The sequence below is a fragment of the Somniosus microcephalus genome, chromosome 4, assembly GCF_052327205.1.
Source record: "Somniosus microcephalus isolate GS21.2 chromosome 4, FLI_Smic_1.0, whole genome shotgun sequence".
Taxonomy (NCBI): Eukaryota; Metazoa; Chordata; class Chondrichthyes; order Squaliformes; family Somniosidae; genus Somniosus; species Somniosus microcephalus.
Genome location: NC_140990.1, coordinates 48,731,784 through 48,756,012, shown reverse-complemented (window position 1 = coordinate 48,756,012; position 24,229 = coordinate 48,731,784). Strand labels below are relative to the sequence as shown.

The 24,229-nt window shown below is 47.8% G+C and overlaps 1 protein-coding gene across 1 annotated transcript in view; it reads right to left on the bottom strand.

Annotated features, from left to right (window-relative positions):
• LOC147118818 (uncharacterized) overlaps window positions 1–21,859 on the bottom strand; it is a 76,611-nt gene extending 54,752 nt beyond the window's left edge. The window contains exons 1-2 of the mRNA XM_085983975.1: window positions 21,812–21,859; window positions 19,792–21,289 (exon numbers count right to left, since the gene is read on the bottom strand). Coding sequence (XP_085840101.1) covers window positions 19,792–21,037 — 1,246 coding nt within the window. The 5' untranslated portion in view covers window positions 21,038–21,289; window positions 21,812–21,859. The remainder of the gene's footprint in view (window positions 1–19,791; window positions 21,290–21,811) is intronic.
• Window positions 21,860–24,229: the final 2,370 nt, after the last annotated feature.

Here is a 24,229-nt window from a genome sequence, read left to right as displayed (position 1 = left end):
TCACTCCCAGTCTCTCTCTCTCACACTCCCAATCTCTCGCTCTCTCACCCTCCCAATCTCTCTCTCTCTCACTCCCAGTCTCTCTCTCACTCCCAGTCTCTCTCTCTCTCACACGCCCAATCTCTCTCTCTCTCACTCCCAATCTCTCTCTCTCTCACTCCCAGTCTCTCTCTCTCTCTCAATCCCAATCTCTCTCTTTCTCACCCCCAGTCACTCTCTCTCTCACACTCCCAATCTCTCTCTCTCTCTCACTCCCAATCTCTCTCTCTCACGCTCCCAGTCTCTCTCTCTCACACTCCCAATCTCTCTCTCTTTCACACTCCCAATCTCTCTCTCTCACTCCCAGTCTCTCTCTCTCTCTCACTCCCAATCTCTCTCTCTCTCACCCCCAGTCACTCGCTCTCTCACACTCCAATCTCTCTCTCTCACACTCCCAATCTCTCTCTCTCTCACACTCCCAATCTCTCTCCCTCTCAACCCGTGACTCTCTCTCTCACACTCCCAATCTCTCTCTGTCTCACTCCCAATCTCTCTCTCTCACACTCCCAGTCTCTCTCTCTCACATTCCCAATCTCTCTCTCTCACACTCCCAATCTCTCTCTCTCACACCCAGTCTCTCTCACACTCCCAATCTCTCTCTGTAACAGTCCCAATCTCTCTCTCTCTCACTCCCAGTCTCTCTCTCTCTCAAAATCCCAATCTCTCTCTCACACTCCCAGCCTCTCTCTCCCTCACACTCCCAATCTCTCTCTCTCTCACACTCCCAATCTCTCTCTCTCTGACTCCCAATCTCTCTCTCACACTCCCAGTCTCTCTCTCTCTCACACAGTCCCAGTATCTCTCTCTCACACTCCCAGTCTCTCTCTCTCACACTCCCAGTCTCTCCCTCTCACTCACTCCCAGTTTCTCTCTCTCACACGCCCAGCCTCTCTCTCTCACAGTCCCAACCTCTCTTTCCCACAATCCCAGTCTCTCTCTCTCACACTCCCACGCTCTCTCTCTCACACTCCCAGCCCCTCTCTCTCTCACACTCCCAATCTCACTCTCTCTCTCACTCCCAGTCTCTCTCTCTCTCACACTCCCAATCTCTCTCTCTCTCTCACACTCCCAATCTCTCTCTCTCTTACACTCCCAATCTCTCAATCTCTCTCACTCCCAATCTCTCTCTCTCTCACTCCCAATCTCTCTCTCTCTCATTCCCAGTCTCTCTCTCTCTCACACTCCCAATCTCTCTCTCTCTCACACTCCCAATCTCTCTCTCTCTCACTCCCAAACTCTCTCTCTCACACTCCCAGCCTCTCTCTCTCACACTCCCAGTCTCTCCTTCTCTCTCACTCCCAATCTCTCTCTCTCTCACTCCCAATCTCTCTCTCTCACTCCCAGTCTCTCTCTCACACTCCCAATCTCTCTCTCTCTCACACTCCCAATCTCTCTCTCTCTCACTCCCAATCTCTCTTTCTCACACTCCCAATCTCTCTCTCTCTCACTCCCAATCACTCTCTCTCACACTCCCAGTCACTCTCTCACACTACCAATCTCTCTCTCTCACACACTCCCAGTCTCTCCCTCTCTCCCACACTCCCAGTCCCTCTCACTCACTCTCCCAGCCTCTCTCTCCCTCACACTCCCAATCTCTCTCTTCTCACGCTCCCAATCTCTCTCTCTCTCACTCCCAGTCAATTCCAATTCCAATTAAAATGCTTTATTGGCATGAAAGTTTACAGAGAACCATATTGCCAAAGCTTACATAGCAAAAAGGTACAGTTTTCCAACATTCTGTAGGTGTCAATCGATTTGACATTTGTTGGGTATGTACAATATTACTTTTAAACAATATTAATTTTAAACAGTCTTTGTACTTCATTTGGTACGTTCAATATTAATTTTAAACAGTCTTACTTTTAAACAGTCCTCAGGTTGTGACATGTTGTTACATATTTGGCCCCAAGGTATGGTCTGTCTCCTTCTCCTAGGACTAATCTCAATTTTGACAGATCATCCAATTCCTTGAAATCTGGGGTTGTTTGGCTTAGCTTGTTGAATAATATGTTTCTTGATGTGTTGAATTTTTCGCATTTTAGGAGGAAATGCATTTCTGTTTCAACCTCGCCAGCCAGACATTGATCGCATATTCTATTCTCTCTAGGCTGCCAGGATTTCTTGTATCTGCCTTTTTCAATTTCTAGTTGGTGGTCGCTTAGTCTGTAACTGGTGAGGGTCTGTCTCTGTTTTGTGTCTCTGATGGTCGTGAGGTAGTCTGCCAGTTTATATTCTCTTTTTAGGGCCCGGTAACATTCTAATCTGCTTTGGCTTTCGGTTATTTTGTTCCAATGTTCCAGGTAGGTTTCTTTGCATTTTTTAATGATTTGGTTCACTCGGATTGGTGTTTGGACGGCTGTGTTGGTCTGGGGCTGGTCAGGGTCCGGCTGAGTACTTAGTTTCAGTAGCAGCTGACTCAGGGGACTCTTTTCTGGGTTTAGCTCTTGGGTCTGAAAGGCTTTGAAATGAAGGGTGTCTGGGTAGCTAGATTTGAGGTGATTTAGGAAGCTTAGTGCTCGTTTTTAGATGTTTATTATCAGTGGGTATCTGCCTAGTTCGGCTCTGCATGCATTTGTTGGTGTTTTTCTTTGGGTGCGAAGGATGCTTCGGCAGAATTCTGCATGTAGGGCTTCTATTGTGTGTTTTTCCCATTTAGTGTAGCTTTGGTGATTTAGCGGGCCCCATACTTCACTACCGTACAGTGCAATGGGCAGGATTATGCTGTCAAAAATTTTGAGCCAGATTTTGATTGGGATTTGGATGTTGTAGAATTTTCTTTTTATTGCATATAGGGCTCTTCGGGCTTTTTCTTTTAGTGCATTCACTGCTATGCTGAAGCTCCCTGATGCTGTAATAGTTAGACCAAGGTAGGTGTAGCTCATAGTGTGTCCTATAGTGGTATCACTGAGGGTAAACTGGTATTTGTTTTCCTGACATCTGGGTCTTTTCTGAAAAATCATGATGTTGGTTTTCTTTAGATTGACTGTTAGAGCCCAATTTTGGCAGTATTTGTCGAGTAGGTCTAGTTGTTGCTGTAATCCCTGTTCTGTGGGAGACAGCAGAACCAGGTCGTCCGCATAGAACAGGGACTTCACTTCTCCATCCAGGAGACGGAGACCTGGTGACTCGCTTTGCTCCAGCATGTCTGCTAATTCATTTATGTATATGTTGAACAGGGTCGGGCTCAAATTGCAGCCCTGCCGGATGCCTCTTCTCTGGGTGAAGAAATCGGAGCGTTTGTCTCCAATTTTGACCCCGCATTTGTTTTTCAGATACATTGATTTAATAAGGTCATAGACTTTGCCCCCTATTCCACACTGAAGAAGTTTATAATAGAGCCCTTCGTGCCATATAGAGTCAAAGGCTTTCTTGAAGTCGATGAAACAGGCGAATATTTTCCCATTTTTTGTTTGGTGTTTATGTTTTTCAATGAGGGTGTGAAGGGTATAGATATGGTCGGCGGTGCGGTGTTTTGGAAGAAAGCCTATTTGGTTCTTTCTGAGGATATTATGTTTGTTAAGAAAATCAAGTAATCTACTATTTAGAATACTGCAGAATAAGTTCCCTGGACAACTGTTGACACAGATGCCGCGGTAGTTATTTGGGTCTGATTTGTTTCCACTTTTATATATGGGGAAGATTAGTCCTTGGCACCAGATATCGGGAAAACAGCCTGAGCGTAATATGATGTTGAATAGTTTGAGTATCGCACCCTGCATCTCCATATTGCTGAACTTTAGCATTTCATTTTTGATGTTGTCTGGGCCACAGGCTTTCTTTAGGTGGAGAGATTTTGTTTTTGTGGCCAGTTCTTTCCATGTGATTGGGGAGTCTAGAGGGTTTTGGTTGTCTTTAATTGTTGCTTCTAATGTGTGGAGTTTTTCTGTGACCTGATGTTGACTTGGGTTTGTTTTGTTTTTTGGGATGTCTTTGTAGAGGTTTTCAAAATGTGTTCTCCAGATGTCGCCATCTTGGATTGGTAATGCTTGCAATTGTGTTGTACTCAGGTTATTCCACATTTCCCAGAATTGTTTTGGATTGGTGGAGTTTTCAATTTCTTCGAGTATTTTGTGGGTATAGTTTTGTGTTTTGTTCCTAATGGTGTGTTTATATCTTTTGAGGGTTTCATTGTATCTAGTACGTAGGTCCGGATTGTTTGGTTGCCGATGCTTTTGGTTTCATATTTTTCTCAGGTCTTTTCTGGCATTTTTGCATTCGTGGTCAAACCATTTCATATTTTTATTTTGTCTTTTGTGATGCTTCCTCTTCTGTTTCACGAGGTCGGCTTTTACAGCTGCCTCATGGAAGATCATATTTATATCCTCTATGGCCGTGTTTACACCATCTCTGGTGATCTCATATAGATTTTCTTTAAATTTTGAAATTTTACTTGTGAGATCAGGTGAATTTAGTGCTGTGATGAATTTATCTCCACTGTCTGGGGCCCATCTGTATGTCTGGTTTATTTTATGTAGCTTACTCTCTCTCTCACACTCCCAATCTCTCTCTCTCTCTCACTCCCAGTCTCTCTCTCTCACACTCCCAATCTCTCTCTCTCTCACACTCCCAATCTCTCACTCTCACTCCCAGTCTCTCTCTCTCTCTCACTCCCAATCTCTCTCTCTCTCACCCCCAGTCACTCTCTCTCTCACACTCCCAATCTCTCTCTCTCTCTCACTCCCAATCTCTCTCTCTCACACTCCCAGTCTCTCTCTCTCACACTCTCAATCTCTCTCTCTCTCACACTCCCAATCTCTCTCCCTCTCACCCCCAGTCACTCTCTCGCTCACACTCCCAATCTCTCTCTCTCTCTCACTCCCAATCTCTCTCTCTCACACTCCCAGTCTCTCTCTCTCACACTCCCAATCTCACTCTCTCACACTCCCAGTGTCTCTCTCTCACACTCCCAGTCTCTCCCTCTCACTCACTCCCAGTCTCTCTCTCTCACACTCCCAATCTGTCGCTCTCTCACACGCCCAATCTCTCTCTCTCTCACTCCCAGTCTCTCTCTCACTCCCAGTCTCTCTCTCTCTCACACGCCCAATCTCTCTCTCTCTCACTCCCAATCTCTCTCTCTCTCACTCCCAGTCTCTCTCTCTCTCTCACTCCCAATCTCTCTCTTTCTCACCCCCCGTCACTCTCTCTCTCACACTCCCAATCTCTCTCTCTCTCTCTCACTCCCAATCTCTCTCTCTCACACTCCCAGTCTCTCTCTCTCACACTCCCAATCTCTCTCTCTTTCACACTCCCAATCTCTCTCTCTCACTCCCAGTCTCTCTCTCTCTCTCACTCCCAATCTCTCTCTCTCACCCCCAGTCACTCGCTCTCTCACACTCCCAATCTCTCTCTCTCTCTCACTCCCAATCTCTCTCTCTCACACTCCCAGTCTCTCTCTCTCACACTCCCAATCTCTCTCTCTCTCACACTCCCAATCTCTCTCCCTCTCAACCCCAGTGACTCTCTCTCTCACACTCCCAATCTTTCTCTCTCTCACTCCCAATCTCTCTCTCTCACACTCCCAGTCTCTCTCTCTCACACTCCCAATCTCTCTCTCTCACACTCCCAATCTCTCTCTCTCACACCCAGTCTCTCTCACACTCCCAATCTCTCTCTGTCACAGTCCCAATCTCTCTCTCTCTCACTCCCAGTCTCTCTCTCTCTCAAAATCCCAATCTCTCTCTCACACTCCCAGCCTCTCTCTCCCTCACACTCCCAATCTCTCTCTCTCTCACACTCCCAATCTCTCTCTCTCTGACTCCCAATCTCTCTCTCACACTCCCAGTCTCTCTCTCTCTCACACAGTCCCAGTCTCTCTCTCTCACACTCCCAGTCTCTCTCTCTCACACTCCCAGTCTCTCCCTCTCACTCACTCCCAGTTTCTCTCTCTCACACGCCCAGCCTCTCTCTCTCACAGTCCCAACCTCTGTCTCTCACACTCCCAGTCTCTCTCTCTCACACTCCCACACTCTCTCTCTCACACTCCCAGCCCCTCTCTCTCTCACACTCCCAATCTCACTCTCTCTCTCACTCCCAGTCTCTCTCTCTCTCACACTCCCAATCTCTCTCTCTCTCTCACACTCCCAATCTCTCTCTCACTCACACTCCCAATCTCTCAATCTCTCTCACTCCCAATCTCTCTCTCTCTCACACTCCCAATCTCTCTCTCTCTCACACTCCCAATCTCTCTCTCTCTCACTCCCAATCTCTCTCTCTCACACTCCCAGCCTCTCTCTCTCACACTCCCAGTCTCTCCCTCTCACTCACTCTCAGTCTCTCTCTCTCACACTCCGAATCTCTCTCTCTCTCACACTCCCAATCTCTCTCTCTCTCACTCCCAATCTCTATCTCTCTCACTCCCAATCTCTCTCTCTCACTCCCAGTCTCTCTCTCACACTCCCAATCTCTCTCTCTCTCACACTCCCAATCTCTCTCTCTCTCACTCGCAATCTCTCTCTCTCACACTCCCAATCTCTCTCTCTCTCACTCCCAATCACTCTCTCTCACACTCCCAGTCACTCTCTCACACTACCAATCTCTCTCTCTCACACACTCCCTGTCTCTCTCTCTCTCCCACACTCCCAGTCCCTCTCTCTCACTCTCCCAGCCTCTCTCTCCCTCACACTCCCAATCTCTCTCTTCTCACGCTCCCAATCTCTCTCTCTCTCACTCCCAGTCTCTCTCTCTCTCTCACTCCCAATCTCTCTCTCTCTGACTCCCAGTCTCTCTCTCTCTCACACTCCCAATCTCTCTCTCTCACACTCCCAGTCTCTCTCTCACACTCCCAGTCTCTCTCTCCCTCTCACTCCCAATCTCTCTCTCTCTCACTCCCAGTCTCTCTCTCTCTCACACCCTCCCAGTCTCTCTCTCTCACACTCCCAGTCTCTCTCTCTCTCACTCCCAATCTCTCTCTCTCACACTCCCAGCCTCTCTCTCTCACACTCCCAGTCTCTCCCTCTCTCTCACTCCCAATCTCTCTCTCTCTCACTCCCAATCTCTCTCTTTCACTCCCAGTCTCTCTCTCACACTCCCAATCTCTCTCTCTCTCACACTCCCAATCTCTCTCTCTCTCACTCCCAATCTCTCTCTCTCACACTCCCAATCTCTCTCTCTCACACTCCCAATCTCTCTCTCTCTCACTCCCAATCACTCTCTCTCACACTCCCAGTCACTCTCTCACACTACCAATCTCTCTCTCTCACACACTCCCAGTCTCTCCCTCTCTCCCACACTCCCAGTCCCTCTCACTCACTCTCCCAGCCTCTCTCTCCCTCACACTCCCAATCTCTCTCTTCTCACGCTCCCAATCTCTCTCTCTCTCACTCCCAGTCTCTCTCTCTCTCTCTCACTCCCAATCTCTCTCTCTCTGACTCCCAGCCTCTCTCTCTCTCACACTCCCAATCTCTCTCTCTCACACTCCCAGTCTCTCTCTCTCACTCCCAGTCTCTCTCTCTCTCACACCCTCCCAGTCTCTCTCTCTCACACTCCCAGTCTCTCTCTCTCTCACTCCCAGTCTCTCTCACACTCCCAATCTCTCTCTCTCACACTCCCAATCTCTTTCTCTCTCACACTATCAATCTCTCTCTCTCTCAAACTCCCAATCACTCTCTCTCTCACACTCCCAATCTCTCTCTCTCTCACACTCCCAAGCTCTCTCTCTCACTCCCAGTCTCTCTCTCTCTCACACTCCCAGTCTCTCTCTCCCTCACACTCCCAATCTTTCTCTCTCTCACACTCCTAATCTCTCTCTCTCTCTCACTCCCAGTCTCTCTCTCTCTCACACGCCCAATCTCTCTCTCTCTCACTCCCAATCTCTCTCTCTCTCACTCCCAGTCTCTCTCTCTCTCACTCCCAATCTCTCTCTCTCTCACCCCCAGTCACTCTCTCTCTCACACTGCCAATCTCTCTCTCTCTCTCACTCCCAATCTCTCTCTCTCACACTCCCAGTCTCTCTCTCTCTCTCACTCCCAATCTCTCTCTCTCTCACCCCCAGTCACTCTCTCTCTCACACTCCCAATCTCTCTCTCTCTCTCACTCCCAGTCTCTCTCTCTCACACTCCCAATCTCTCTCTCTCTCACACTCCCAATCTCTCACTCTCACTCCCAGTCTCTCTCTCTCTCTCACTCCCAATCTCTCTCTCTCTCACCCCCAGTCACTCTCTCTCTCACACTCCCAATCTCTCTCTCTCTCTCACTCCCAATCTCTCTCTCTCACACTCCCAGTCTCTCTCTCTCACACTCCCAATCTCTCTCTCTCTCACACTCCCAATCTCTCTCCCTCTCACCCCCAGTCACTCTCTCGCTCACACTCCCAATCTCTCTCTCTCTCTCACTCCCAATCTCTCTCTCTCACACTCCCAGTCTCTCTCTCTCACACTCCCAATCTCTCTCTCTCACACTCCCAGTCTCTCTCTCTCACACTCCCAGTCTCTCCCTCTCACTCACTCCCAGTCTCTCTCTCTCACACTCCCAATCTGTCGCTCTCTCACACGCCCAATCTCTCTCTCTCTCACTCCCAGTCTCTCTCTCACTCCCAGTCTCTCTCTCTCTCACACACCCAATCTCTCTCTCTCTCACTCCCAATCTCTCTCTCTCTCACTCCCAGTCTCTCTCTCTCTCTCACTCCCAATCTCTCTCTTTCTCACCCCCAGTCACTCTCTCTCTCACACTCCCAATCTCTCTCTCTCTCACTCCCAATCTCTCTCTCTCACACTCCCAGTCTCTCTCTCTCACACTCCCAATCTCTCTCTCTTTCACACTCCCAATCTCTCTCTCTCACTCCCAGTCTCTCTCTCTCTCTCACTCCCAATCTCTCTCTCTCTCACCCCCAGTCACTCGCTCTCTCACACTCCCAATCTCTCTCTCTCTCTCACTCCCAATCTCTCTCTCTCACACTCCCAGTCTCTCTCTCTCACACTCCCAATCTCTCTCTCTCTCACACTCCCAATCTCTCTCTCTCACACTCCCAGTCTCTCACTCTCACACTCCCAATCTCTCTCTCTCACACTCCCAATCTCTCTCTCTCACACCCAGTCTGTCTCACACTCCCAATCTCTCTCTGTCACAGTCCCAATCTCTCTCTCTCTCACTCCCAGTCTCTCTCTCTCTCAAAATCCCAATCTCTCTCTCACACTCCCAGCCTCTCTCTCCCTCACACTCCCAATCTCTCTCTCTCTCACACTCCCAATCTCTCTCTCTCTGACTCCCAATCTCTCTCTCACACTCCCAGTCTCTCTCTCTCTCACACAGTCCCAGTCTCTCTCTCTCACACTCCCAGTCTCTCTCTCTCACACTCCCAGTCTCTCCCTCTCACACACTCCCAGTTTCTCTCTCTCACACGCCCAGCCTCTCTCTCTCACAGTCCCAACCTCTCTCTCTCACACTCCCAGTCTCTCTCTCTCACACTCCCACGCTCTCTCTCTCACACTCCCAGCCCCTCTCTCTCTCACACTCCCAAGCTCACTGTCTCTCTCACTCCCAGTCTCTCTCTCTCTCACACTCCCAATCTCTCTCTCTCTCTCACACTCCCAATCTCTCTCTCTCTCACACTCCCAATCTCTCAATCTCTCTCACTCCCAATCTCTCTCTCTCTCACTCCCAATCTCTCTCTCTCTCATTCCCAGTCTCTCTCTCTCTCACACTCCCAATCTCTCTCTCTCTCACACTCCCAATCTCTCTCTCTCTCTCTCCCAATCTCTCTCTCTCACACACCCAGCCTCTCTCTCTCACACTCCCAGTCTCTCCCTCTCACTCACTCTCAGTCTCTCTCTCTCACACTCCGAATCTCTCTCTCTCTCACACTCCCAATCTCTCTCTCTCTCACTCCCAATCTCTATCTCTCTCACTCCCAGTCTCTCTCTCTCACTCCCAGTCTCTCTCTCACACTCCCAATCTCTCTCTCTCTCACACTCCCAATCTCTCTCTCTCTCACTCCCAATCTCTCTCTCTCACACTCCCAATCTCTCTCTCTCTCACTCCCAATCACTCTCTCTCACACTCCCAGTCACTCTCTCACACTACCAATCTCTCTCTCTCACACACTCCCAGTCAATTCAATTCAATTCAATTTCAATTCAATTCAATTCAATTCAAATGCTTTATTGGCATGAAAGTTTACAGAGAACCATATTGCCAAAGCTTACATCGCAAAAAGGTACAGTTTTCCACCATTCTGTAGGTGTCAATCGATTTGACATTTGTTGGGTACATACAATATTACTTTTAACAATATTAATTTTAAACAGTCTTACTTTTAAACAGTCCTCAGGTTGTGACATGTTGTTACATATTTGGCCCCAAGGTATGGTCTGTCTCCTTCTCCCAGGACTAATCTCAATTTTGACAGGTCATCCAATTCCTTGAAATCTGGGGTTGTTTGGCTTAGCTTGTTGAATAATATGTTTCTTGATGTGTTGAATTTTTCGCATTTTAGGAGGAAATGCATTTCTGTTTCAACCTCGCCGGCCAGACATTGATCGCATATTCTATTCTCTCTAGGCTGCCAGGATTTCTTGTATCTGCCTTTTTCAATTTCCAGTTGGTGGTCGCTTAGTCTGTACCTGGTGAGGGTCTGTCTCTGTTTTGTGTCTCTGATGGTCGTGAGGTAGTCTGCCAGTTTATAACCTCTTTTTAGGGCCCGGTAACATTCTAATCTGCTTTGGCTTTCGGTTACTTTGTTCCAATGTTCCAGGTAGGTTTCTTTGAATTGTTTAATGATTTGGTTCACTCGGATTGGTGTTTGGACGGCTGTGTTGGTCTGGGGCTGGTCAGGGTCTGGCTGAGTACTTAGTTTCAGGAGCAGCTGACTCAGGGGACTCTTTTCTGGGTTTAGCTCTTGGGTCTGAAAGGCTTTGAAATGAAGGGTGTCTGGGGAGCTAGATTTGAGGTGATTTAGGAAGTTTAGTGCTCGTTTTTGGATGTTTATTATCAGTGGGTATCTGCCTAGTTCGGCTCTGCATGCATTTGTTGGCGTTTTTCTTTGGATGCGAAGGATGCTTCGGCAGAATTCTGCATGTAGGGCTTCTATTGTGTGTTTTTCCCATTTAGTGTAGCTTTGGTGATTTAGCGGGCCCCATACTTCACTACCGTACAGTGCAATGGGCAGGATTATGCTGTCAAATATTTTGAGCCAGATTTTGATTGGGATTTGGATGTTGTAGAATTTTCTTTTTATTGCATATAGGGCTCTTCGGGCTTTTTCTTTTAGTGCATTCACTGCTATGCTGAAGCTCCCTGATGCTGTCTCTCCCACACTCCCAGTCCCTCTCTCTCACTCTCCCAGCCTCTCTCTCCCTCACACTCCCAATCTCTCTCTTCACACGCTCCCAATCTCTCTCTCTCTCACTCCCAGTCTCTCTCTCTCTCCCACTCCCAATCTCTCTCTCTCTGACTCCCAGTCTCTCTCTCTCTCACACTCCCAATCTCTCTCTCTCACACTCCCAGTCTCTCTCTCTCACACTCCCAGTCTCTCTCTCCCTCTCACTCCCAATCTCTCTCTCTCTCACTCCCAGTCTCTCTCTCTCTCACTCCCAGTCCCTCTCTCTCACACTCCCAGTCTCTCCCTCTCACTCACTCCCAGTCTCTCTCTCTCACACTCCCAATCTGTCGCTCTCTCACACTCCCAATCTCTCTCTCTCTCACTCCCAGTCTCTCTCTCACGCCCAGTCTCTCTCTCTCTCACACGCCCAATCTCTCTCTCTCTCACTCCCAATCTCTCTCTCTCTCACTCCCAGTCTCTCTCTCTCTCTCACTCCCAATCTCTCTCTCTCACACTCCCAGTCTCTCTCTCTCACACTCCCAATCTCTCTCTCTTTCACACTCCCAATCTCTCTCTCTCACTCCCAGTCTCTCTCTCACTCCCAATCTCTCTCTCTCTCACCCCCAGTCACTCGCTCTCTCACACTCCCAATCTCTCTCTCTCTCTCACTCCCAATCTCTCGCTCTCACACTCCCAGTCTCTCTCTCTCACACTCCCAATCTCTCTCTCTCTCACACTCCCAATCTCTCTCCCTCTCAACCCCAGTGACTCTCTCTCTCACACTCCCAATCTCTCTCTCTCTCACTCCCAATCTCTCTCTCTCACACTCCCAGTCTCTCTCTCTCACACTCCCAATCTCTCTCTCTCACACTCCCAATCTCTCTCTCTCACACCCAGTCTCTCTCACACTCCCAATCTCTCTCTGTCACAGTCCCAATCTCTCTCTCTCTCACTCCCAGTCTCTCTCTCTCTCAAAATCCCAATCTCTCTCTCACACTCCCAGCCTCTCTCTCCCTCACACTCCCAATCTCTCTCTCTCTCACACTCCCAATCTCTCTCTCTCTGACTCCCAATCTCGCTCTCACCCTCCCAGTCTCTCTCTCTCTCACACAGTCCCAGTCTCTCTCTCTCACACTCCCAGTCTCTCTCTCTCACACTCCCAGTCTCTCCCTCTCACTCACTCCCAGTTTCTCTCTCTCACACGAACAGCCTCTCTCTCTCACAGTCCCAACCTCTCTCTCTCACACTCCCAGTCTCTCTCTCTCACACTCCCACGCTCTCTCTCTCACACTCCCAGCCCCTCTCTCTCTCACACTCCCAATCTCTCTCTCTCTCTCACTCCCAGTCTCTCTCTCTCTCACACTCCCAATCTCTCTCTCTCTCTCACACTCCCAATCTCTCTCTCTCTCACACTCCCAATCTCTCAATCTCTCTCACTCCCAATCTCTCTCTCTCTCACTCCCAATCTCCCTCTCTCTCATTCCCAGTCTCTCTCTCTCTCACACTCCCAATCTCTCTCTCTCTCACACTCCCAATCTCTCTCTCTCTCACTCCCAATCTCTCTCTCTCACACTCCCAGCCTCTCTCTCTCACATTCCCAGTCTCTCCCTCTCACTCACTCTCAGTCTCTCTCTCTCACACTCCGAATCTCTCTCTCTCTCACACTCCCAATCTCTCTCTCTCTCACTCCCAATCTCTCTCTCTCTCACTCCCAATCTCTCTCTCTCACTCCCAGTCTCTCTCTCACACTCCCAATCTCTCTCTCTCTCACACTCCCAATCTCTCTCTCTCTCACTCCCAATCTCTCTCTCTCACACTCCCAATCTCTCTCTCTCTCACTCCCAATCACTCTCTCTCACACTCCCAGTCACTCTCTCACACTACCAATCTCTCTCTCTCACACACTCCCAGTCTCTCTCTCTCTCCCACACTCCCAGTCCCTCTCTCTCACTCTCCCAGCCTCTCTCTCCCTCACACTCCCAATCTCTCTCTTCTCACGCTCCCAATCTCTCTCTCTCTCACTCCCAGTCTCTCTCTCTCTCTCACTCCCAATCTCTCTCTCTCTGACTCCCAGTCTCTCTCTCTCTCACACTCCCAATCTCTCTCTCTCACACTCCCAGTCTCTCTCTCTCACACTCCCAGTCTCTCTCTCCCTCTCACTCCCAATCTCTCTCTCTCTCACTCCCAGTCTCTCTCTCTCTCACACCCTCCCAGTCTCTCTCTCTCACACTCCCAGTCTCTCTCTCTCACACTCCCAGTCTCTCTCTCTCTCACACACTCCCAGTCTCTCTCTCTCACACTCCCAGTCTCTCTCTCTCACACTCCCAGTCTCTCCCTCTCACTCACTCCCAGTCTCTCTCTTACACTCCCAATCTCTCTCTCTCACACGATCAATCTCTCTCTCACTCCCAATCACTCTCTCTCAAACTTCCAGTCTCTCTCTCTCTCACACTCCCAGTCTCTCTCTCTCTCACACAGTCCCAGTCTCTCTCTCTCACACTCCCAGTCTCTCTCTCTCACACTCCCAGTCTCTCCCTCTCACTCACTTCAAGTCTCTCTCTCAAACTCCCAATCTCTCTCTCTCTCACACTCCCAATCTCTCTTTCTCTCTCACTCCCCGTCTCTCTCTCTCTCACACTCCCAATCTCTCTCTCTCACACTCCCAGCCTCTCTCTCCCTCACACTCCCAATCTCTCTCTCTCTCACACTCCTTATCTCTCTCTCTCTCTCACTCCCAGTCTCTCTCTCTCTAACAATCCCAATCTCTCTATCTCTCACTCCCAGTCACTCTATCTCTCACACTCCCAATCTCTCTCTCTCTGACTCCCAATCTCTCTCTCACACTCCCAGTCTCTCTCTCTCTCACACAATCCCAGTCTCTCTCTCTCACACTCCCAGTCTCTCTCTCTCACACTCCCAGTCTCTCCCTCTCACACACTCCCAGTTTCTCTCTCTCGCACGCCCAGCCTCTCTCTCTCACAGTCCCCACCTCTCTCTCTCACACTCCCAGTCTCTCTCTCTCACACTCCCACGCTCTCTCTCTCACACTCCCAGCCCCTCTCTCTCTCACAGTCCCAATCTCACTCAGTTCAGTTCAGTTCAGTTCAAATGCTTTATTGGCATGAAAGTTTACAGAGAACCATATTGCCACTCTCTCTCTCACTCCCAGTCTCTCTCTCTCTCACACTCCCAATCTCTCTCTCTCTCTCACACTCCCAATCTCTCTCTATCTCACACTCCCAATCTCTCAATCTCTCTCACTCCCAATCTCTCCCTCTCACTCCCAATCTCTCTCTCTCTCATTCCCAGTCTCTCTCTCTCTCACACTCCCAATCTCTCTCTCTCTCACACTCCCAATCTCTCTCTCTCTCACTCCCAATCTCTCTCTTTCACACACTCCCAGTCTCTCTCTCTCTCACACACTCCCAGTCTCTCTCTCTCACACTCCCAGCCTCTCTCTCTCACACTCCCAGTCTCTCCCTCTCACTCACTCTCTGTCTCTCTCTCTCACACTCCGAATCTCTCTCTCTCTCACACTCCCAATCTCTCGCACTCTCACACTCCCAATTTCTCTCTCTCTCACTCCCAGTCTCTCTCACACTCCCAATCTCTCTCTCTCTCACACTTGCAACCTCTCTCTCTCACACTCCCAATCTCTCTCTCTCTCACTTCCAGTCTCTCTCACACTCCCAATCTCTCTCTCTCACACTCCCAATCTCTTTCTCTCTCACAGTCCCAGTCTCTCTATCTCTCACACTCCCAATCTCTCTCTCTCACACTCCCAGCCTCTCTCTCTCTCTCACTCCCAGTCTCTCTCTCTCTAACACTCCCAATCTCGCTAACTCTCACTACCAGTTACTGTATCTCTCACACTCCCAATCTCTCTCTCTCTCACTCCCAATCTCTCTCTCACACTCCCAGTCCCTCTCTCTCTCACACAGTCCCAGTCTCTCTCTCTCACACTCCCAGTCTCTCTCTCTCACACTCCCAGTCTCTCCCTCTCACTCACTCCCAGTCTCTCTCTCTCACACTCCCAGCCTCTCTCTCTCACAGTCCCAATCTCTCTCTCTCACACTCCCAGTCTCTCTCTCTCACACTCCCACTCAATTCAATTCAATTCAATTCAAATGCTTTATTGCCATGAAAGTTTACAGAGAACCATATTGCCAAAGCTTACATAGCAAAAAGTTACAGTTTTCCGACATTATGTAGGTGTCAATCGATTTGACTTTTGTTGGGTACATACAATATTACTTTTAAACAATATTAATTTTAAACAGTCTTTGTACTTCATTTGGTACGTTAAATATTAATTTTAAACAGTCTTAATTTTAAACAGTACTCAGGTTGTGACATGTTGTTACATATTTGGCCCCAAGGTATGGTCTGTCTCCTTCTCCTCGGACTAATCTCAATTTTGACAGGTCATCCAATTCCTTGAAATCTGGGGTTGTTTGGCTTAGCTTGTTGAATAATATGTTTCTTGATGTGTTGAATTTTTCGCATTTTAGGAGGAAATGCATCTCTGTTTCAACCTCGCCGGCCAGACATTGATCGCATATTCTATTCTCTCTAGGCTGCCAGGATTTCTTGTATCTGCCTTATGCAATTTCCAGTTGGTGGTCGCGTAGTCTGTACCTGGTGAGGGTCTGTCTCTGTTTTGTGTCTCTGATGGTCGTGAGGTAGTCTGCCAGTTTATATTCTCTTTTTAGGTCCCGGTAACATTCTAATCTGCTTTGGCTTTCGGTTATTTTGTTCCAATGTTCCAGGTAGGTTTCTTTGCATTTTTTAATGATTTGGTTCACTCGGATTGGTGTTTGGACGGCTGTGTTGGTCTGGGGCTGGTCAGGGTCCGGCTGAGTACTTAGTTTCAGTAGCAGCTGACTCAGGGGACTCTTTTCTGCGTTTAGCTCTTGGGTCTGAAAGGCTTTGAAATGAAGGGTGTCTGGGGAGCTAGATTTGAGGTGATTTAGGAAGTTTAGTGCTCGTTTTTGGATGTTTATTATCAGTGGGTATCTGCCTAGTTCGGCTCTGCATGCATTTGTTGGCGTTTTTCTTTGGGTGCAAAGGATGCTTCGGCAGAATTCTGCATGTAGGGCTTCTATTGTGTGTTTTTCCCATTCAGTGTAGCGTTGGTGATTTAGCGGGCCCCATACTTCACTACCGTACAGTGCAATGGGCAGGATTATGCTGTCAAATATTTTGAGCCAGATTTTGATTGGGATTTGGATGTTGTAGAATTTTCTTTTTATTGCATATAGGGCTCTTCGGGCTTTTTCTTTTAGTGCATTCACTGCTATGCTGAAGCTCCCTGATGCTGTAATAGTTAGACCAAGGTAGGTGTAGCTCATAGTGTGTCCTATAGTGGTATCACTGAGGGTAAACTGGTATTTGTTTTCCTGACATCTGGGCCTTTTTTGAAAAATCATGATGTTGGTTTTCTTTAGATTTACTGTTAGAGCCCAATTTTGGCAGTATTTGTCGAGTAGGTCTAGTTGTTGCTGTAATCCCTGTTCTGTGGGAGACAGCAGAACCAGGTCGTCCGCATAGAACAGGGATTTCACTTCTCCATCCAGGAGACGGAGACCTGGTGACTCGCTTTGCTCCAGCATGTCTGCTAATTCATTTATGTATATGTTGAACAGGGTCGGGCTCAAATTGCAGCCCTGCCGGACGCCTCTTCTCTGGGTGAGGAAATCGGTGCGTTTGTCTCCAATTTTGACCCCGCATTTGTTTTTCAGATACATTGATTTAATAAGGTCATAGACTTTGCCCCCTATTCCACACTGAAGAAGTTTATAATAGAGACCTTCGTGCCATATAGAGTCAAAGGCTTTCTTGAAGTCGATGAAACAGGCGAATATTTTCCCATTTTTTGTTTGGTGTATATGTTTTTCAATGAGGGTGTGAAGGGTATAGATATGGTCGGCGGTGCGGTGTTTTGGAAGAAAGCCTATTTGGTTTTTTCTGAGGATATTATGTTTGTTAAGGAAATCAAGTAATCTACTATTTAGAATACTGCAGAATAACTTCCCTAGACAACTGTTGACACAGATGCCGCGGTAGTTATTTGGGTCTGATTTGTTTCCACTTTTATATATGGGGGAGATTAGTCCTTGGCACCAGATATCGGGAAAACAGCCTGAGCGTAATATGATGTTGAATAATTTGAGTACCGCACCCTGCATCTCCATATTGCTGAACTTGAGCATTTCATTTTTGATGTTGTCTGGGCCACAGGCTTTCTTTAGGTGGAGAGATTTTGTTTTTGTGGCCAGTTCTTTCCATGTGATTGGGGAGTCTAGAGGGTTTTGGTTGTCTTTAATTGTTGCTTCTAATGTGTGGAGTTTTTCTGTGACCTGATGTTGACTTGGGTTTGTTTCGTTTATTGGGATGTCTTTGTAGAGGTTTTCAAAATGTGTTCTCCAGATGTCGCCATCTTGGATTGGTAATGCTTGCAATTGTGTTGTACTCAGGTTATTCCACATTTCCCAGAATTGTTTTGGATTGGTGGAGTTTTCAATTTCTTCGAGTATTTTGTGGGTATAGTTTTGTGTTTTGTTCCTAATGGTGTGTTTATATCTTTTGAGGGTTTCATTGTATCTAGTACGTAGGTCCGGATTGTTTGGTTGGTGATGCTTTTGGTTTGATATTTTTCTCAGGTCTTTTCTGGCATTTTTGCATTCGTGGTCAAACCATTTCTTATTTTTATTTTGTCTTTTGTGACGCTTCCTCTTCTGTTTCAGAAGGTCGGCTTTTACAGCTGCCTCATGGAAGATCATATTTATATCCTCTATGGCCATGTTTACACCATCTCTGGTGATCTCGTATGGGTTTTCTTTAAATTTTGATATTTTACTTGTGAGATCAGGTGACTTTAGTGCTGTGATGAATTTTTCTCCACTGTCTGGGGCCCATCTGTATGTCTGGTTTATTTTATGGAGCTTACTGGGTTCCTTTTTTGTGTCTGTAGTTTGGGCAGAAAGTTTAAGGTACATATTTATTTGGTTATGGTCTGAGAGGGGGGATTGCTGCCTGACAGTGAATGAGTTGATATCGCAGGGGTCCAGGTCAGTGATTGTATAGTCCACCACACTAGACCCAAGAGTTGAGGAGTATGTGAGTCTCCCTAGGGAGTCCCCTCTGAACCTACCGTTAACTATGTACAGGCCTAAGGCTCGGCAGAGTTGCACTACCTCCCTACCACTTTTATTTATTTCACGATCAAGGTTGTTCCGATTTGCGATGGCTGGTGTGACATCTAAAGGGGTCTGGCCAAACACATGGTTGTTTCCCTGTGGGTCTATGAAGTCAGGTTCACAACCGGTCCTTGCATTTAGGTCCCCACATATTATCACCTTTCCTTGGGCCTGGAAATGGCTGATTTCCATGTGGAGAGTATCAAATAACTCCTCTTCAAAATATGGCGATTCTATTGGAGGTATGTAGATCGCACATAAGTAAACGTCTTTTTTTGCTATTCCTATATTTTTATCTAGTTTTAGCCATACGTGTGATTTTCCCTGTTTTACCGGTGAGATGTGTTTGTCCAGTTCTCCCTTATACCACACCAATATTCCCCCGGAGGTTCTGCCCTTGCGTGTTTTAGTGTTCTTTACTGAGGGCACAATGATTTCATGGTACATTGGAGGACAGTGGGTCGGCACGTCCTTTTGGCACCATGTTTCTGTTAACACAATTATATCAATGTCTTTTATAGCTTTTAGGAATTCAGGGTCTGTACTCTTCATCCCAAAAGTTGAGGAGCGGAGGCCCTGGATATTCCAGCAGCTTATGTGGAAAGAACGCATTTATATAGTTCAATAAAACGAAATAAAATGGACCTATTTTGTGGGATGAGTGTGGAAACACTATTTTCTATGATGCTAAATGATGATTTAGTATAAATTTCATGAGGCATGCACATATATCTATCTAATAATAGTAATAATACTGATAAGATAACAATAATGATAATGATAAATAACAATATTAATAATTTCTCCAGCTTTCTATCAGGCTGTTCAGCATCGTCATGATCTTTCTCAGTTCTTGGTCTACAGTCTGTGGTCTAGAGGGGGGTCTTGGGTCTGGTATAAAAGCACGGTTCTGTTGTTGGTTTTGTAATGGGGGGTGGGGGACATTGGTGGTCCTGTTTGGGCTCCCAATGGTAGAGGGGGTGGGAGGGCTGCGTCTTTTGGCAGTGTTTATGAGGTTTCTTGCGAAGACCCACATCCGCTGTTTGAGTAGATGTATTTCGTCATAGAGGTCCCTTGTGTTGATGTTTGGATGATGGGCCAGGGAGACGTTGGGGAGGACAGAACATCTCGTGTCGATCTCCCTGTTGGTGTTGTGGATTATATAGGCTGGGGTGTCCTTTCTGGGCAGTAGTGTGGAGATCACGATCCGCGCCTCGGGGAATTCCCTGCTGGCCTTTTCCGCCATCCTGCTCACCGCCCTAGCAGTGCCTTCCTGTAGGGTGCGTAGGTCGTTCGTGCCTGTGTGGATCACAATCCATTTGGGGCTTCCAAGGGATTCTTTGTTCAGGATCTTCATTGCTTGGTCTGTGTTGCTGCACCATTTTTTCAGGACTTGATGGTCTGGGAACAGCCTCTGGGGGTCCAGAAACTTTCCATTGGAGTCGGTCAGCAGGACCGCCTGAGGGGCTGGTTTTTCAGACTGGGTAACAGTAGTCTGGGTAGGACTCGCCTGGCGGCTGGTTGTTGGCTGGGTTTCTGGGATATGTTGTGTGGCAGGAGCGGGGTTTGGGGCTTTCGGTGTGTCCTCGTTTGGGGGGGTATCTGTTGGTTTTTGTGTTCCTGTGTGTGAGGACTGGGTAGCAGTAGTCTGGGCATGATTCGACTGAGGGCTGGTTGGAGCGGGGTTTGTGGCTTTCGGTGTGTCTTCGTGTGGGGTGGCATCTGGCGGGTTCTGTGTCCTTGTGTGTGTTGTTTTTGTGTCCTCAGGTTTTTGGACCTTAAGAGGTTTGTGTTGCCTGCTGAGCCTTTCTACGGTCTCCTTCGTTTTGTTTAGTTGAGTACGGAGTTCTTTGATCTCATTTCTTTGCTCCTCTATGGTCTTTCTCAGCTTGTGGATGGTGGACTCGTGTTCCGTTTTTAGCTGTTTGAATTCCTCCTTCAGATTCTTGGCCAGTGTTTCTCTGTATTCGTTGAAATCAAGTTCTAGTTTGGCCAGATTCTCTTTCATCATTTTGTTTTCGTTGAGAGGTGTGGGGGGGGTGGAGATGGACAGGGAGGTGTTTTCCTCTGCTGGTCTCTCTTCTTCTTCCTCCACTTGGCTCTCATCATCCTCTGTTCGACTCTCTTTTGCTTCCTGTCCATTGGTCCTCTTTGTGTCTGCCTTAGTTTTCAACTGGGGGAATTCCTTTTCGAAGGAGTCCAGATTTTCCACATTCCCCTGTATCCTGATCTTTCTATTTTTGTTGTAGTAGCTTATGGTTAGCAGGGGGTCATCTTTATCTAGGTTTCCATCTTTACATATTTTCAGTCTGCCTCCACTGCCAATACCTTCACTGGAGACGTATGCGTAGTGTTTTTGTAAAGTCTCCTTCCAGGAGGTGACGTATTCGGTGTAGAATATGAGGTTGTTCTTCAGCTTAGTCCCTTTGTGTGTGGTATAGTCAACGTAGAGGATCTCTGGGTTATTTTTTAGTGTTGTGTACTTGTATTTTTCCTTTGCTTTATTTTTTGTGCATTGCTCAGGATATATCATTTCCCTGCTCATTGTAGTTGTTTGTTTTTTGTCTCAGATAGATATCTTTTTTTTTCCTCTTTTTTGTGTCGTGTTCCACCTTAGCCCACTTTTAGGTCCAAAATTGGGAGTTTTTCAGGGGTTCATCTTTGATATAGCTGTTCTAAAAGGTTTATCTTTCTCTTTCTCTCACAGGCTCTTGGTTCGGGTAGTTTATCGTTTCTCTCGGGTTTCTATTCCTTTTCCTCGCGGGTTTGTTGTTCTTTTTTCAGGTTTTTTTTCGAACTAAATTTAAATAAAATTAAACTTTTTCCGAACTAACTTTAAGTAAAATGAAACTTAGGTAGAATTAGGTAAAACTTATTTCTCCGTTTTTTTTTTCTCTTCCGACTCTCTCACTCGCTCTCCGGGTCTCGGACTCGCTCTCTCTCTCCGTGTTCCAAACTCGTCCACTCTCCGTGTCCCGGACTCATTCGCTTTCCGCGCTCTGGGCGGATCTCCTCGCGTCGTCGTGTCGGTCTCAGGCCCCCGGGTTTTTTGACTCACCAGGCTGTTTTCTGCCCTGGTCTCCCGGTCTCCGTTCCCGCGATCTCTGGGCCTCGCGGTCTCGGGTTCACCCTCCCCAGGCCTCTTACTCGTTTTCCCGGTTCGGGCCGCTCCTCCCGTTCTCCGACCTCGCGGTCTCGGGTTCGCCCTCCCCAGGCCTCTTACTCGTTTTCCCGGTTCGGGCCGCTCCTCCCGGTCTCCGATCCCGCGGTCTCTGGGCCTCGCGTTCTCGGGTTCACCCTCCCCAGGCCTCTTATTTACTGTCCTGGTTCGGGCTGCTCCTCCCGGTCTCCGGTCTCGCGGTTCAGGCCTCTGTTTCTCTCTCTCTCCAGCTTTTCCTCTCCAGCTGCTGTTTCCTCTCCTCTCTCTCTCTCACGCTCTCTCGCTCCGTCTCTCTCTCTCTAGGTGCAGTTACCTCTCTTTCTCTCTCTCTCTCACTCCCAATCTCTCTCTCTCTCTCACTCCCAGTCTCTCTCTCTCTCACACTCCCAATCTCTCACTCTCTCACACTCCCAGCCTCTCTCTCCCTCACACTCCCAATCTCTCTCTCTCTCACACTCCCAATCTCTCTCTCTCCCACACTCCCAATCTCTCTCTCTCTCTCACACTCCCAATCTCTCCCTCTCACACTCCCAATCTCTCTCTCTCTCTCACTCCCAGTCTCTCTCTCTCTCACACTCCCAATCTGTCTCTCTCTCACACTCCCAATCTCTCTCTCTCACACTCCCAATCTCTCTCTCTCACACTCCCAATCTCTCTCTCTCTCTCTCTCACTCCCAATCTCTCTCTCTCACACTCCCAAACTCTCTCTCTCTCTCACTCCCAATCTCTCTCTCTCTCACTCCCATTCTGTCTCTCTCTCTCACTCCCAATCTCTCTCTCTCTCACTCCCAGTCTCTCTATCTCTCACACTCCCAATCTCTCAATCTCTCTCACTCCCAATCTCTCTCTCTCTCACTCCCAATCTCTCTCTCTCTCACTCCCAGTCTCTCTCTCTCACACTCCCAATCTCTCTCACTCTCACACTCCCAATCTCTCTCTCTCTCACACTCCCAATCACTCTCTCTCTCTCACTCCCAATCTCTCTCTCTCTCACTCCTAGTCCCTCTATTTCTCACACTCCCAATCTCTCAAACTCTCTCACTTCCAATCTCTCTCTCTCTCACTCCCAATCTCTCTCTCACACACTCCCAGTCTCTCTCTCTCTCACACTCCCAATCTCTCTCTCTCTCACTCCCAGTCTCTCTCACACTCCCAATCTCTCTCTCTCAAAAACTCCCAATCTCTTTCTCTATCACAGTCCCAATCTCTCTCTCTCTCAAACTCCCAATCTCTCTCTCTCTCACACTCGCAATCTCTCTCTCTCAAACTCCCAATCTCTCTCTCTCTCACACTCCCAATCTCTCTCTCTCTCACACTCCCAATCTCTCTCTCTCACTCCCAGTCTCTCTCTCTCTCACACTCCCAATCTCTCTCTCTGTCAAACTCCCAATCTCTCTCTCTCTCTCACACTCCCAATCTCTCTCTCTCTCACACTCCCAATCTCTCTCTCTCTCACACTCCGAGTCTCTCTCTCCCTCACACTCCCAATCTCTCTCTCACACCCCCAATCTCTCTCTCTCACACACTCCCAATCTCTCTCTCTCTCACACTCCCAATCTCTCTCTCTCTCACTCCCAGTGTCTCTCTCTCTCACACTCCCAATCTCTCTCTCTCTCTCTCACTCCCAATCTCTCTCTCTCTCACTCCCAGTCTCTATCTCTCTCTCACTACCAATCACTCTCTCTCTCACCCCCAGTCACTCCCTCTCTCACACTCCCAATCTCTCTCCCTCTCTCACACCCAATCTCTCTCTCTCACACTCCCAGTCTCTCTCTTTCACACTCCCAGTCTCTCCCTCTCACTCACTCCCAGTCTCTCTCTCTCTCACACTCCCAATCTCTCTCTCTCACACTCCCAATCTCTCTCTCTCTCACTCCCAGTCTCTCTCCAATTCCAATTCCAATTACCAATTAAAATGCTTTATTGGCATGAAAGTTTACAGAGAACCATATTGCCAAAGCTTACATAGCAAAAAGGTACAGTTTTCCAACATTCTGTAGGTGTCAATCGATTTGACATTTGTTGGGTACATACAATATTACTTTTAAACAATATTAATTTTAAACAGTCTTTGTACTTCATTTGGTACGTTCAATATTAATTTTAAACAGTCTTAATTTTAAACAGTCCTCAGGTTGTGACATGTTGTTACATATTTGGCCCCAAGGTATGGTCTGTCTCCTTCTCCTAGGACTAATCTCAATTTTGACAGATCATCCAATTCCTTGAAATCTGGGGTTGTTTGGCTTAGCTTGTTGAATAATATGTTTCTTGATGTGTTGAATTTTTCGCATTTTAGGAGGAAATGCATTTCTGTTTAAACCTCGCCAGCCAGACATTGATCGCATATTCTATTCTCTCTAGGCTGCCAGGATTTCTTGTATCTGCCTTTTTCAATTTCCAGTTGGTGGTCGCTTAGTCTGTACCTGGTGAGGGTCTGTCTCTGTTTTGTGTCTCTGATGGTCGTGAGGTAGTCTGCCAGTTTATATTCTCTCTCTCTCACACTCCCAATCTCTCTCTCTCAAACTCCCAATCTCTCTCTCTCTCACACTCCCAATCTCTCTCTCTCTCACACTC